This window comes from Myotis lucifugus, unplaced genomic scaffold, assembly GCF_000147115.1.
Source record: "Myotis lucifugus unplaced genomic scaffold, Myoluc2.0 scaffold_35, whole genome shotgun sequence".
Classification (NCBI taxonomy): domain Eukaryota; kingdom Metazoa; phylum Chordata; class Mammalia; order Chiroptera; family Vespertilionidae; genus Myotis; species Myotis lucifugus.
The window spans coordinates 4,822,273-4,837,834 of record NW_005871083.1 but is presented as its reverse complement, the minus strand read 5'-3'; the positions used below and the strand labels follow the sequence as shown (position 1 = coordinate 4,837,834).

Genomic DNA, 15,562 nt, shown 5'->3' with positions numbered 1-15,562 from the left:
ATTTTTAAATGTGGATATTCAGAGATACAGTTGCATTGATCAAAGTCTATTGTGATTATTACTTTTCCATCCTCATACTAAACTTTATATGGAAAAAACATATTTCCATGATTCAGAGAGAACATTTCCTAATTTAATCTAAACTGAACAAGAATAACATTTTAAATCATTTCTCTACTACCTTCTCAGAGTTATCCAATTTCATCCTTAGAGGGTAATTTTTGATGTTTTTTTTTGCCCACGGACATTATTCCAAAGCCAGATGAGACACGTGGCTACATTAGTCGGTGGCTTCCAAATGGTGAGGAGCTCTGACCTCCTTCTACAAACAGCCTCTTGGAATTCGGCCGTTAACTCAAGTGTTTCCACTACAAGATGCTGATACCAATCTCCAGGGACCGGAGCAGAGAGGGAGAAGAGTTCTAATGCATGGCTAACAAGATGGCAAGCAGGGGGTTACCTAGAAGGTTCCTTGACTGAAGAGGTGCCCTTAACTTCCCACCCACAGCTGTTTTTCCAATCCCACAGGTAATTCTGGAATGTGGCTGCCAAAACAAGGCACAATTCCTCAAAGACTTGCCCAGGAACTGCAGACACAGCGGGGGTGCAGGCAAAGCAGGGTAGAGAGTGAAGAAAAGGATCCTAGGGTAAAGAGAGGGTTCTGGGATAGAAGATAACGAGTGGAAACCTGAGCCCTATTTCAAGACACATCCACAGATCTCGTATTTTCCATCCCAAGTCAATTTGCTATATGTTACCTGGATTTCACCTACACTTGATCAAAATAACTACCCAGAAAGTGAAAAAATCCAGAGCTTCAGTCTAAACAGATTTAACCAACTTTTGCCCACTTCGTGGAACATCCTTCTTGAATTGACAATATGAAAACAACCCAAACACAGATCATCGTTTGAAACACTTCCTGTTATAACCAGAACCTAGAAATTAAAGGGAATTCCACCTTAGTAATGGTTTCACATTCCTACCTTATCACCAGAGATCCTTGAAATGTTTATAAGTTTGGATTTGTGATATGTCCGAAGCTAAAATATTTCTGGTGTTTTCAGCAAGGAACAAAGATGGACATTGATCGAAAGAAATTTCCAAACATTCTCTTCCATCTCCAACAAGAATACTGACACTGCTTCTATGGTAAACACGTCTGCCCCTAGAAGGTAAACAGAAAGCAAGGGTCTCTTTCTTTAGAGGATTTAGCAATGCTACACAGATGATCTGCCACCACACACAAGAATGAGGTTTGTCTAGGGACTTCGGAGAAGCATACATTTGCTTTCTCAAAGGAAGAGAGAAAACCAAGTGGAAATGTGATAATAGGCATTTAGGCTAAAGCAGGTGTTTCCCTAGAATAATTCCCTATATTCTAGGTCTGCAGTTCCTACAGGATCCCATGTGGACAAAGGGAAGGGCACACACGACTTCAATTTGATCTTCCTCTGGCTAGACTCAGCCAAGGTGACTGTCCCCTCCCAGCTCCCCATGGCCCAGACTGCCTAGATGGAGGAAGGTAGAAGATAAGAAGCGTCATGAAGTCATGGAGAAACTCAAAAGTAGAGAGGCTTTCTACAGAGGGAACCAAGGCCATCTTAAGGATCAAGAGTCTAGATAAACTTCAGATTCACTGTCTAAAGGACCATGTCTCTAGTCATAGACTAGACACTCAACGTGTCCCTGAAACACAAAGCTCAGAGCCATAAGCCTCTCTATCTGTCTGGCCCATTGCATCTGGTCAACCTCCAGAAAGAAAAAGGAACAGACAGAGGTACATAACCAACCGTAGCAATGACCCTCCTTTGCTGAGCCCACCTCCCTTCCCCCAGCTATGCCCAACTCTAGCTGTTTCACTTAACTCTCCAAGGAAGGGTCATGAGAGACTGGGGACTAACATAGGAAGAGAGAAGACAAGTGAGCAAAGGAGGACACTCAGGGGTTGCAGAGTGAAGATAAAGCTCATCCCTGGTTTCTCTTAAGAACAAGGATTCCATCATTACACCAAGAACCATTTTACAAGCCGAAGACCTGGCACAGAGCAATTCCTTTCAGCCACAGACATCCTTCCACTTTTCTCTCTCTGAATTTTATTTCTACATGGTTTCTTGCTGCAGTGCACCAAGCAGCATAAACTTCGTATGGGATTTGGTCCAGGGCAGTATGAAAATAGTATCTGTGTGAAGACAGATATCATAATATATAAACAAAAATAAATAAATTAAATAAGTCTGATTAAAGAAAAAAAAACATTTTCCTAGGAGTTTATGTTTTTGCAAAACTAGCTTTACATATAATACACATAAATTATCAGAATTTCCACTTACATTGTTTTAAAAATATATATTTAACAAAACATTCCTAAATATACAATATCTGGTTTTGTAAATCACTCGGGTGGGTTTTAAGACCAAGCCCTAAAAGTTATACAGATTTGCATCAGAGAGGAGACTGAGGATGGCTCTACACAATTGTTTTGCTCTTCAGTCTGGAAATTCCCTAAGATGGACCGTCTCCCTTCCCCGGATCTGCACTTAACCAGAACGAGCATGCTGGCCCAGTCTCCAGAAGAGGCACTGTGCAGACACAGTCTGAGTCAGAAAAATGGGGAAACTGGTCTTCCCCTTCCTGGACTTGGATGGTGTATTTCAACAAGTGGGGGCAGAACAGTACCTGGCAGAGGCCTGGGAAGATATAGCCCTCATAGCTCTCTAGCCAGCGGGGTAGGGACACTGGGGAGGCCAAGTATACTGCATTTCCCATCTGTTACACAAAGTCAAACCAATGAAGAACAACCAACGCAAACAAAGAAATTAACACAACCCTAGGTATAGAGACACCTTGACAAACTCCTTGGCCGGGCTTACACTGGGCTCCGATTTCTGAAACACAGGGCAAAGCTGGAAGTCAAGTGCCCTTGATCACTGCGGCAAGTGAGCCGGGGCCCTTCAAACTTCGTAAATTTTGTCCTGCAGGTAGCTGAACAGGGAATCCAGGCCTTTGGAGGAACTCCAGAGCTGCTTCAGCATGAGGCATTCTTTCTCATTCACATCTTCAAGCACCGATTTCAGGAAGCTGCGGACAAGGCATTTCGACTCCTCCAGCACCTGAAGGGAAAGGCACAGGCCTCGTTAGCCAGGCACCAGGGACTCTGCTCCAGAAGAACACACGTGGCCTGTGAGGCACCAGTCAACCTCCTGATGTCCAAAGGCAGAGGAGGCTGCCTACTGCAGTCTGGGTTTCCCAGGCCCATGTCCCCAGCAATGCCAGGAGTGGGTTCCAGGTGTGCCATGATGTAGAGCCCACACTCCCTGGGATGGCTGAGTGGGGCCCACATCATCCCCAACCCCAAGAGCTTTGTCTTTTAACTAAGGGAAACATAAACTTAGTATCACTTTCTATGGTGTCACAAAAAAGTTTAGAAAACACTACTTTCACCTCCTTCTGCTTCATTTTCATTATCTGTGAGACGGGAGTAATGATACCTAACTCAAGGATGGCTGGGATCACAGACTAAGGCAATGACATGAACTAAAGGTTGTCCAAGCATCCATCTGAGCCACCTCAACAGCAATGCCTCTCCTTCAAGCTTAGTAGTAAGAGCAGTGGTAATAATGGTAGCAATCACTGTAATAATGAGTATAATTACAATAATTGTGGTAATGAGTGAGAATAGTGAGAATAAAAATAGTAGAAAAACTATGGTATTAAGGAAGTAATAATAGTAGTAATTTGTTAAAGGAGTAATAGTAATGTCAGTAATATAGTAGTGATAATGGTGACGATATTAATAATACTACAGCATTATAGCAGTAATTATAGTAATGATATTAGTAATGCAGTGGTAATAATAGTAATAATAATCATTGTAATGAATAATAACAATTGTGGTCATCATAGTATTAATAATACCAATGCCACTACAATCACCATTAACCAATAAGGTCTATGAGCATTACTTTTCCTTCATTTTGTCATTTCTTGCTCATGATAGCTCCACAAATAGGTAGTTTCCACAGGATAGATGAAGGACCTACACTCAGTAAGTAAAGTTGCCAGAGTTGCCTGATGGATGTGGCTGCAAACATCTGGCTGATTTTAATAGGCTGCACTGCTGCCTCATCCTGACAGAGGCTCTGCTAGGAAGTACAGCATCTGAGCACCCCTCCTTTGGCCTCCACCATCCTCTGCTGGTGTCAGAGCTTCAGTTCTCACTCTCCCAAAGCGTGTTCACATAGAAAAAAGCAAGACAAGAGCTCCCTTGCTTAAGCAGGCTGGGAAGGAGCTGTGATCTTATTCTTCAGCCTGGGCTAGAGGCGAACAGGCAGTGAGGAGGGGCTGGCAAACCAAGACGGCGTCTTTCCTCCCAAGAATTCCTCTGAAGAACACCATCTCCCAGAGGCTGTGGGTAGATTCCTTTCTTGGGGAAATCAACCCAAAGCTCCTGCATTCATAAACATGAACAGGAGAGGTTTCCTTGCTGTATTTGACAGCTGGTTTCACCTGAAAACCTCCATTGCCCAAAGACCAAACTCCTCAGTGGGGCTTTGAGGCCTTTCTCCCAACCTTCCTTTTCACACTTTGTCCCTTGACTGCCCTGGGCACCTGCTCACACCAACATGTGTTGATACCTAACCTCTCCATAGGTCTTGGAACTCGTGTGCTCTAACTCACGCTGCTGCTGCTTCTTAGAATTGCTACCTGCCTCTCCAAATTGGAACAGAAGAAGCAAAATTGTCATTATATGTGGATGGCCTGATATTCTATATGAAAAAGCATAACGACTCCATCAAAAAATTGTTGGATCTAATAAATTAATTTGGTTAGGTTGCAGGATACAAAATTAATATTCAGAAATACGTTGCATTTCTATATATTTAAAAACAATCCCATTTACAATTGCACCAAAATGAATAAAATACCTAGGAATAAATTTAACCAAGGAGATTAAACACCTTTACTCTCAAAACTCTTAAGACATTGATGAAAGGAACTAAAGATGACACAAATAAATGGAAGGATAGACCATGCTCATGGTTTGGAAGGATTAACATTTTTTAAATGTCCACAGTCCAGTGGTCGGCAAACTGCAGCTCGCGAGCCACATGTGGCTCTTTGGCCCCTTGAGTGTGGCTCTTCCACAAAATACCGACTTCTATGCATGGGCCACGAAGTTTCAATCGCACTGTACATGTGCACCCGCACGTGGTATTTTGTGGAAGAGCCACACTCAAGGGGCCCAAAGAGCCGCATGTGGCTCGTGAGCCATAGTTTGCCGACCACTGGCCCATACTATCCAAGGCAATCTACAGATTTAATGCAATCCCTAGAAAAATGCCAATGACACTTTTCATAGAATTAGAACAATAATCCTAAAATAATCTTTTTAAATATTTTTATTGATTTTCAGAGAGAGAAGAGAGAAAGACAGAGAGAGGGAGGGAGAAACATCAATGTAAGAGTGAAACATCGGTCGCCTCCCTTACCGTGTATTGAGCCTGCAATCTGGGCATGTGCCCAGGCCAGGATTCAAACAACGCTTCAGTGCACAGGACGATGCCCAACCAATCAAGCCACACTAGCCAGGGCAATAATCCTAACATTTATATAAAACCACAAAGACCCCAAATTGCCAAAACAATCTGGAGGAATAAGAACAAAGTTGGAGGTATCATGCATCCTGGTTTCAAACTATACTATAAAGCTATAGTAATGAAAATTGTATAGCACTGGCATAAAAACAAATAGATCAATGGAACAGAACAGAGAGTCAGAAATAGACCCACAATTCTATGGTCAATTAATCTACAACAAGGGAGGCAAGAATATATAATGAAGAAATGGCAGTTTCTTCAATAAATGGTGTTGGGGAAACTGGATAGATACATGCAAAAAATGAATATGGACCACCTTCTTCCTCCATATACAAAAATAAACTCAATACCATAAAACCCCTAGGAAAAAACCTAGGCAGTAAACTCTCTGACATCAGTCTCAGAGTATATTTTTTTATGTCTCCCTGAGCAAAGACAACAAAAGCAAAAGTAAAAAAGGGAAATTACATCAAACTAAAAAGCTTTTGCACAGGAAACCATCAACAAAAAGACTACCCACTGAATGGAAGAAAATATTCACAGAATATAATTCAGCGGTCGCCAACCGGTGGTCTGCGGACCACTGGTGGTCTCTGAGATCCGAAAGGTTGGTGACCACTGCTATATCTGATAAGGGGTAAATACTCAAAATATATAAGGAATTCACAGTTTAACACACACACACACACACACACAAAGACCTAACAAACAACCCAATTGAAAAATGGATAAATAGATATTTCTCCATAAAGGACATACAGATGGCCAAAAGACATATGAAAAGATGCTCAACATGACTAATCATCAGGGAAATACAAATCAAAACTACAATGAGATATCACTTCACACCTGTCAGAATTGCTATTTTTTAAAAAGCCAACAAATAAGTGTTAGTGAGGATGTGATGAAACGGGAACCCTCATGTATTGTTGGTGAGGTTATAAATTAGTGTAGCCATTGTGGAAAATGGTATGGAGATTCCTCAAAAAATTTAAATATAGAACTGCCATACAACCTAGCAATTCCACTTCTGGGTATCTATTCAAAGAAAAGAAAACACTAATTCTAAAAGATATATGCAGCCCTATGTTCACTGCAGCATTATTTAAATAGCCAAGATATTAAACAACCTAGGATTCCATCAGTAGATGAATGGATAATGAAGATTACACACACACACACACACACACACACTGAAATATTATTCAGCAATAAATAGGATGAAATATTACCATTTACAACAACATAGATGGACTTAGAGGATATCTATGCTAAGTGAAATAAATCAGACAGAGAAAGATAAATACCATATATTCCACTTATATGTGGAATCTAAAGAACAAAATAAACAAACAAAACAAAAACAGACTCATAGATACAGAGAACAAACTGATGGTTGGCAGATGGCAGGAGGGTTGAGGGACTGGGTGAAAAAGGTAAAAGGATTAAAAAGTACAAATTAGTAGGCACAAAATAATCACAGGGATATAAAGTATAGCATAAGGAATACAGTCAATAATCTATAATAATAAAAGAGTAATATGCTAATTAGACCGGACAGCTGGACAACCTCCCAGATGTCCTTCCAGATGACCTTCTGGACGTCCTTCTGGATGACCTTCTGGACAAAGCCGGGACTGTAAGGGCCTGAGGCAAGCCGCCGCGGCTGCGAGGGCTGAGACCCTTGCATGAATTTCATGCACTGGGCCTTTAGTATTATAATAACTATGTATGATGCCAAGTGGGTACCAGAATTATCAGGGGAATCTCTACATAAATTACATAAATGTCTAACCACTATGCTGTATACCTAAAACAAATATAAAATAATATTGAATGTCAAAACTAATTAAAATATTAAAAACACAAATAAAAAATAAACAAAACCAAAAAATAAACAAAACACAGTAACAACAGACTCAGATACAGAGAACAAACTGATGGTTGCCCAGAGGGAACAGGGTAGGGAGATGGGTGAAAAAAGTGAGGGGATATGAGATACAAACTTCCAGTTATAAAATAAATAAGTCAGGGGATGTAATTAATGTACAGTGCAGGGAACAATGAATAATATTGTAATAACTTTATAAGGTATATAAATGTAGAATCACTATGTTGTACACCTGAAACTACTATAATATTGTATGTCAACTATACTTTTATAAAAATATCCTTTAAAATGTCCACCTGCCTATGCAGCTGACTCTAGGGTCATCAACCATCCCCGTTTGCCCAGGCCCAGGGGGTTTCCTGGGAACAAGGGATTTTCCGTGTTAAAACCAGGAGAGTCCCAGGCAAATGGGCACAAGTTGGTCACCATAGTCCTCAGGAAGATTAAAAGAGAATCCATATAAAGAGAATCCATAGTAAGTGTTCATCAGTAATGCAGAACCATCATCACCACTGGCACAGTCACGCTTCCAGGGAGCAGAGTTTACATACAGTAGGTGCCCAATAAAGGCTGGTGGGTCGAATCAGGAGCGCACAGCAGCTCAGTGGGGGTTCAGGATAGGCAGGGAGAAGGGAGGGAGAGTCACAGGCCTGGCCCCATAAACCCAGCACAGAAAGCGTCCCCTGGCCTTATTCTACAAAGCTTTCTCATTTCCTGAGCAGGCCCTGTGGTTGCAGGGGTGGCCTTTCCTCCACCTCTCAACAGGATATTTCCACACGGTGCTCAGAGTGACTTTTATGAGATAAAATCAACACTTAATTAAAAATCGGCGCCTCTGAAGAGGCGTCATTTATTTATCTATTTTTCAGTGTATCTTCAGAGTCAAGCGGCAATGCTTGAATGTGCCAAGTGCTCAGTGGGCAGGAGAAATACAAGGACCGTGTGGGCTGCTTCCTCTCGTCCCTCAGCTGGTTTCATACACGTTGCCCTTATTTGCCTTTGCTTATTGTTTCTTTGAAAACTATAGTAGTTTTGTGTTGGGGGGGGGGGTATTGAGGACTTTCTTTTAAGGCAACGCCTTCTTCCCCAGAGTATAAATCTCTTCTTTGAGGTTTTTCCAATTGGAGATGATGGGGAATATTAATAATGCTGGCTGCCTCCCTCCGGATTTAAGGTCTCAACACTGAGACAAGGCATCTGGTAAATTACACAGGGCCTCTCAAGTACTCCCTGCATGGCCTGTAGCAAGTCCATTAGTCCCTGTCAGCTCATTGCTTTCATCTGCAAAATGGATCTCTCTCTTTGTTTTTTTAATGACTTCAGAGAGGAAGGGAGAGGTAGAAAGAGAGAGAAGCATCAATGATGAGAGAGAATCACTGATTGGCTGCCTCCTGCATGCCTTCTATTGGGGATCAAGCCCACAACCCGGGCATGTGCCTTGACCAGGAATCAAACCATGACCTCCTGGTTCATAGGTCGATGCTCAACCACTGACCTACACCGGCTGGGCTCTTGCACTGACAAGAACACAGAGACACAGGACTCACCAGTGCACTGCAGGACGCCATCTCCTTGACCCGTAGCATGACCTCCTGGCTGAACGTGGTTGGCCAGAAGACCTGGGACACCAGTCCTCTGCTGCAAGCCTCCTGGGCAGTGAGCTTCCGCCCACAGAAGAGCATCTCATTGGCCTGAAAAAGCAAAGGCAGGGGAAGGCTGAGAGCCCGGAGGAACTCTCGTGTCTGCTAGTGATGCCCGTGCTTGCTGTAAGTGTTCCAGGTCTGGAAGGCAGGAGTCTCAACCGGGTCCAATAAGCTTTGGAAACTATAATCAAACATTGTGTCTATATGCATCTTTCTGAGCAAAGGGTCCACAGATTTCATTAAATTCCCAAAGAAGCCATGTACCTACTGTTGCTTTGTTTGGCCAATTACCCTCCACCTATGTCTGGCAGCAGACCCACAGAAGTAGGCACACACCTAAGACTGGGTGCATTTCTGTGCTGCGTGGTGACTGGCCAGGGGTTGACCAGATGATCCACCCTAGTCTCTATGGGGTTTCCAAGCTGAAGGCTCTGGGGAAGAATCTTTTTCCTCTGGTTGCTGGCAAAAGTCAATGAGCCCAGGCCACTGACTGCTGTGTCCCCGCTCTGTGGAGAGGCAGGTCCACAAAGAAGGAAGGAACGGAGAACAAGAGAACTGACAGTACTTGAATTCCTGGACTCATCACCACCAGGGACATTCTACTTTTGGACTTGTCAGTTATGGAAATCATTATTCTTCCCCCGGCTCCCCTCAAGGCAAAGTGTTTTCATCACTGGCAGCCAAAAAGGTGTTGTGTAACTAACACCATAACACAACACAGCAGCGTCTCTCCTGGTGGCCCAGGGATGTGCATAGACACTGCCCAGTCTTGAAAGGTGGGAAGTAACCCCTGCCTTCTGAGGACTCCTCTGCACCCCACTCCCCAAAGAATTTCCTTTTGCTTTGAAGTTCACAGCTGTCATAGGCTTCTGGGAGGACCTCCGTGGATAAGGTCCTAGGCACAGACAGAGCATAGTGCTGTCACCGCTGAAATTTACCAACAGGTGACTCTCGCACTGAAAATTAGGGCATGATGGTCATGGCCATGTGACAGGGTCCTTATCTCTTTCAGGATGAGTCCCTACCTCCTTCACAGGGCAGGCAACCCCTCCCTAATGGGCCATCCACCTGCCTCCCCTTCTTCCTTCCTGCCCCATACGCTTAGCTGCTCCATGATACACATGGAAATGCCAAGCTCCCTGAACCTCTGCGTCCATGCCCGGCTTCCCCCTTTGTTCTGGTTGTCACTGATGGGTCATGATTGACCCAACTGACCCAAAGGACAATTTTTCACGCCAGAGTGGAAAACCTGATCAGGTCACCAGTCCATAGAATGCATCAGGTTAGAGGTTGGAAGACAAATATTTATGTCTTCCAACCAATTATACTTATTTAGGAACACCTCGGTCTCAGGAGAAATGAAAGGAACTCAGTAGAAGGAGCCAAACAGGATGCAGTCCACAAGAAGAACAAGTCTCAAACAGCCACATTCTTGGGGTTTCAGAAATGATTGCAATGAAGGAGAAAAAGAGATAAGACTGTACAAAGTTAACATTTCTGTGACCACAGAGGACAGGGAGGAACTGGAGCGGCAGTGAGCTGGGGCAGAACACAGTGGCTGAGATCAAAAGGGAAAGTGTTGCTTCCCAGGCTCCCTGCCTGCCTCATTTTTCTGCCACCCGTGAGACTGAGCAGCCTAGAGCAGCCCCCAGGGCACTGCTGAATCCGAATGGCCTTATCTGTCCCCACTGTAGGCCCTGCTGCATAGATGTGGTGCTGGTGGGTTTGAGGGCTGAGGGTAACCTCTGCTGGTCTCTTAGTTGCTATTCCTACTTCATGCTACCATCAAAGAGAGACAGGCCACACAGAAGCAGTGGGAAGGCGGGCTCCCATCCTTCTATCTAGACTCATTCAAGCAGTGCCCCTGCTGGGAGCCTCCTCACCTGCCCGTAGGGTTTGGCCCTGTCATCTGGATCGTGATTCTTTGGTAGTTTTCTGGGGTCTCCCAGGACCACCAGCATCTGCAGGCAGAGTGCTCACAAGCAGTCCTTGGTGAAGCCTGCACCACATTGCATCCATCTCAAAATGCCACCTCTCAGACTGAGTAGACCAACCACTTACTGAACCCTTCCTATATCCTAGTGGTGGTAGTCTCAGACTCACTCATCAGAGGTGGGTTCCATTTTATAGCATGCTGGTTAAGAGCACAGGCTCTGTGTTCATATTCCACAACTTCCATTGCTACTGTGTGATCTGGGACAACTCACTTAGCCTCTCTGATTCTCAGTCTCCACATCTGTCAAGAGGGGATAACAGTAGTCCCAACTTACAGGTGTGTCTTGAGGATGAACTGAGTTAATGGCTGTCAAGCACTAGCCCCAGTGAGTGCTCTCTGAGCTGTTATGACTCACCCCTGCCCAGACTTGCTTCTGGCTGCTGGTGTAGAGTCTGACCACAGCCTACAGTGGGTGCTATGACCTTGCTCGAACACCACTCTGCCTGCTTATGAGGAGGCTTACCAGCGCGACACCCAGGATCTGGGGGAAGGTGTACGAGGAGCAGCCGGCGGGCGTGAGGCGGATGGTGGCATAGGGGGTCTGAAACCAGGCCTTCTCGCTGGCCCACACGATGTCGCAGAGGGGCAGGATGGAGGCACCCAGGCCCAGGGCGGGCCCGTTGATTGCCACCACGATGGGCTTCTTAAACTGGATAAAGGCCTTCACAAAGTCCCTGGGGAAAAGAGAAGACCCTCTTTAACAGGTGGCCAGGCTTGCTGAGACCATGTGATGCCCTTGACTGTAGTGAGGCTGAAATAAGCTTCCCCAGGTGCAGTGAAGCACGTGTAGGTCCTCAGAGAAGAGTGGGGGCCAGGCCAGGGTCACATTCTCCCAGATGCTGGGCCACTGAGCTGCAGTCCGAGGCCTGCCACCCTCTGAGGTTGGTGCCAGGTTCCCAGAAGGGACCTAATGGGTGACCACATGTCTGGGTCTGCCCAGATGGCCCCAAGTCATGCCCACTGAGCCAACACTGCCCTTCCACTCCCTACACACTCACAAAAACTGTACATATCCCAAAAAAGACAACCTGAACGTTAAGATTCAGAACCAGAACTCGAACCAAAAAGAGGGTGTTACAAAGAGGCATATTTGAACTCAAGGAGAGAAGGAACATTCCAACAGCACTGGCTGAAGGTGGGGTGATGGCTCCAGGAGGTGTGAATTCCTCATTATTGGAAATAACCTTGGCTTGATGATAACTTTAGGTGAAATTATAGAGAGAATTCAAGCTTCGGATGGTGGGCATGGGTAGGGATTGGTGACATCTAAGATTTCTTTCGATTCCAGGAAAGATTCTGAATTGCTAAAGGGATGCCAGATTCTCAAAGGTAGTTCTAGAGGGTCTATGTGTTAGGGTGACCAAAATTGAGGAAAGATGCTGGACTCCCCTGGAGGCATGAGGCATCTGGAATAATGGCTACAGGATTAGGCAATATTTTATCTCCCTGACCTTTTGCATTGAGCAAGGTTACAGCCTGCATCTTTATCTATTATGCAGAGCCACCCGAAATAACCTCTATTTCCTTTACCTTCGACACTTTTTGCCTCCCTGCTACCTGCTATATAAGACCTATAAAATTTTAATATTCAACCTGACATGGAGGAAAGATCCAAGGTGTCTGGAAAATCTACACCCTTCATTATTCTCTGGTGATACACTGGAAACTACCAAGAACTCACAAGAATAAAATCCAAACTCCCAACCGTGACCTTGGTCTACCGCTGCTTAGGCCTCCAGGCTTATATCGTGTCTACGCACCACTGCTCTCTGTGCATGAACTGCACAGCCCTTCTGAGAGTTCTTGTAAAATAGCATTATCACAATTTGCAATTATCCTAATCGCTTGCTTGCTTACTTGTTCTTAAATTCTCCTCCCCTCCAGCTCCATAGGAAAATCCATAGGTCTGCCTTGTGCACTGCGTGGTTTCATACATATTGAAATTAACACTCAGTAAATAGTTGTTGGATACAGGATTCTCCCAGAATGAGAGCAAAGACTGCAGATGTGTGGCAGTAACATACTATTTCTTCACCAGACTTTATATCCCCCGCTTCCCCTTCCCTCTTCTTCCTGAGTCTACTGCTAGAACACATTTCCCAGCCTCCCTTGAAATTGGCTGTGGCCAAGTAACCTAGTGCTGGCCAAAGGAATGCAAGTGGAAACCATATACACACTTCTAAGCCTGGTTTGTGGAAACCTCTCACCATGCAGTCCTCCCAGTCCTTTTCTTCTTAATGGGCATGGCAATCGTATTGAGCCACAGGATAGAAGGAGTCTGGGTTCCTGAGTCATCACTTTGAGGCCAGCCATGGGCTCATCAGTAACATCTATTTTAGGTTCACATAAGCCAGAAGTAAATTTCTATCACAACTGAGCCATCATATATATTTGGGTTTGTTTGTTACAGCAGCTAATACTTAACTAATACAAATGTAAACCTGATTCATCCCTTCTCAATGGTTACCATCCTCCCCAATTCTTATCAAAATATGTGCTTATCATGGTGATATGTTGGGACTTAATTCAATTGTGAAAAGATTTCTTAATATTCTGCTGGGGGTGGGTGCCTTAGGACCCATATATCTTCATGAAAGGATACACCCTTGACCCAGGCTTGAGGCATCACGTTTCCTGACTCTTGTATGATTCTGTGAGTAGATGATGGATTATCCCAGCCACTTCTGGCCCCACTGCAGCTGACCCCAAAAGGACACTGCCACAAAGAGGAGTGTTGTCACCATGGCCTTCTGATTTCCGGTTTTCCAGGCCCACTTCCTGGCTTGATTTCCCAACCTGATGGTCTCAGTCCCTGGTTTTAACAAGTGCTTTTTACCAAATGCAATTTGGAGTCTGCAGGGATATGGGGCTTGTTTGCAGGATCCTTGGACCCACAGGGTTTGGGTGATTTTTGACAGACATTCCATTCCTAAAGACACTCGCTCAATTACAGGATCCTGGAACTCAGAGTGGGAAGGACTTCAAGAGTCTTCGAGACAAATCTTCCACTTGGTACGGAATTCTCCCCACAGCATCCTGAGGGTGCATCCTCTGGCCTCTGTTGGACATTTTCAAACAAGTGGGTCCTTCCCTTTCAAGACGCCTTCCTATTGTGACTTCATGTGGTCTCTCTCATACTTGCATTCACTCTGCTCCATAAACCACGTGACAGTCCTTCAGGAATTCAGCTCCACTCTCACAACCTTCCAGAAGCTTTCCCTTCCAGACCCCAGAGCCTTGTATTCTTTGGTTTCCAACCTGAGCTCCATGCAGGGGGATCAAGGGCCCAGAGAAGGGCTAAGAGGACTAAATGTGCATGGCTCCCCCCGACCCCTCCTGCAGTCCAAGCAGTTCATTTCCTGGACATAAAAAGATGATGCACAGACCATCTCCCCATCCTTCTCCTCTCACCTCAAGCGGATCTCTATCAGGAGAAGCCAGATAGCAAACAGGATATTGCATTACAGACGCTGCTGCTCAGATATCTGATTCTGACTTGGATGGCGGGGCTGCGCTAGGGAGATGACTCCCCAGCAGCCACATCTGCCACGCTGACCCTGGCCCTTGAAGCTTCCTCCACTCAACCTGAGCTTGTGGCTTTTGCTTGCCTGAGCTGTTGGGCTGTTCAGAGGCAGCAGAAGGAGCAAAAACTTTGGGGTCTGAAAGACTTGTGGTCAAGTCCTAACTGTGCCCCTAAGTAGGGGTGAGATCTTGGATGAGTTACAGTCTCTGCAGCCTCATTTTCCTACTGGGAAAATGGGAAAGCCACGGGTGCATCCCCACGGGCCATAGGAGAATTGCATGAGACGTCCACCCAGGGCACCGGCACAGTGCCTGACACAGGGGCACCCTTGATCGCTGCTGCGGAGCATGGACGCAGCTTTCATTCCACATTCAGTGGTCTGTGAGCCACCCTCCTGGTCTAAAGGAGACTTAGAAGCAAAATTCTGCTCACAGGGGTGTCTGGATTTTACCAGGAGCAACTGGCATTTCTTTTGTGAGCCAGTTATTCATTCCTTTTAACCAGAGCCATGGGGTGCAGCCCTCCCACTGCCAAGTCTGCTGGTACAGGGCCTGTGAGCTCCCGATATACGGGGCACTCTGGGAGCCCACTCCATCGTCAGACTCAGGCTTAGCTAAAACTGGGAATAACATGAAAATAATTCTTTACGCCTCTTCCAAGTACTTATTATGTGCAGGAACAGGCCAAGTATTTCATGTGGGTCGTCTGTTGCTCTTCGTCCTAGCACCCTGCCAGCAGGCCACCGCATCACCTGTGAGGAGTTCAGGTGCGGGCAGCCTCTTTCTAGATGGGGCAGACGGCTTTGTTTGGGGCCCAGGGAGAGGCTTCTGCAGAATGAATCATCCCAGCTCTCCCCACATCTGCTAGTTCATTCAGCAAACATCTGCAGAGTGAGCGCAGTGCACAGGG

At 45.2% G+C, this 15,562-nt stretch overlaps 1 protein-coding gene across 1 annotated transcript in view; it reads right to left on the bottom strand.

Moving 5' to 3' along the window:
* Nucleotides 1-2,241: 2,241 nt before the first annotated feature.
* Nucleotides 2,242-15,562, bottom strand: part of CDYL2 (chromodomain Y like 2) — a 73,689-nt gene continuing 60,368 nt past the window's right edge. The window contains exons 6-8 of the mRNA XM_023752550.1: nt 11,594-11,804; nt 9,039-9,182; nt 2,242-3,113 (exon numbers count right to left, since the gene is read on the bottom strand). Of these exons, the coding sequence (XP_023608318.1) occupies nt 2,955-3,113; nt 9,039-9,182; nt 11,594-11,804 (514 nt within the window). The 3' untranslated portion in view covers nt 2,242-2,954. The remainder of the gene's footprint in view (nt 3,114-9,038; nt 9,183-11,593; nt 11,805-15,562) is intronic.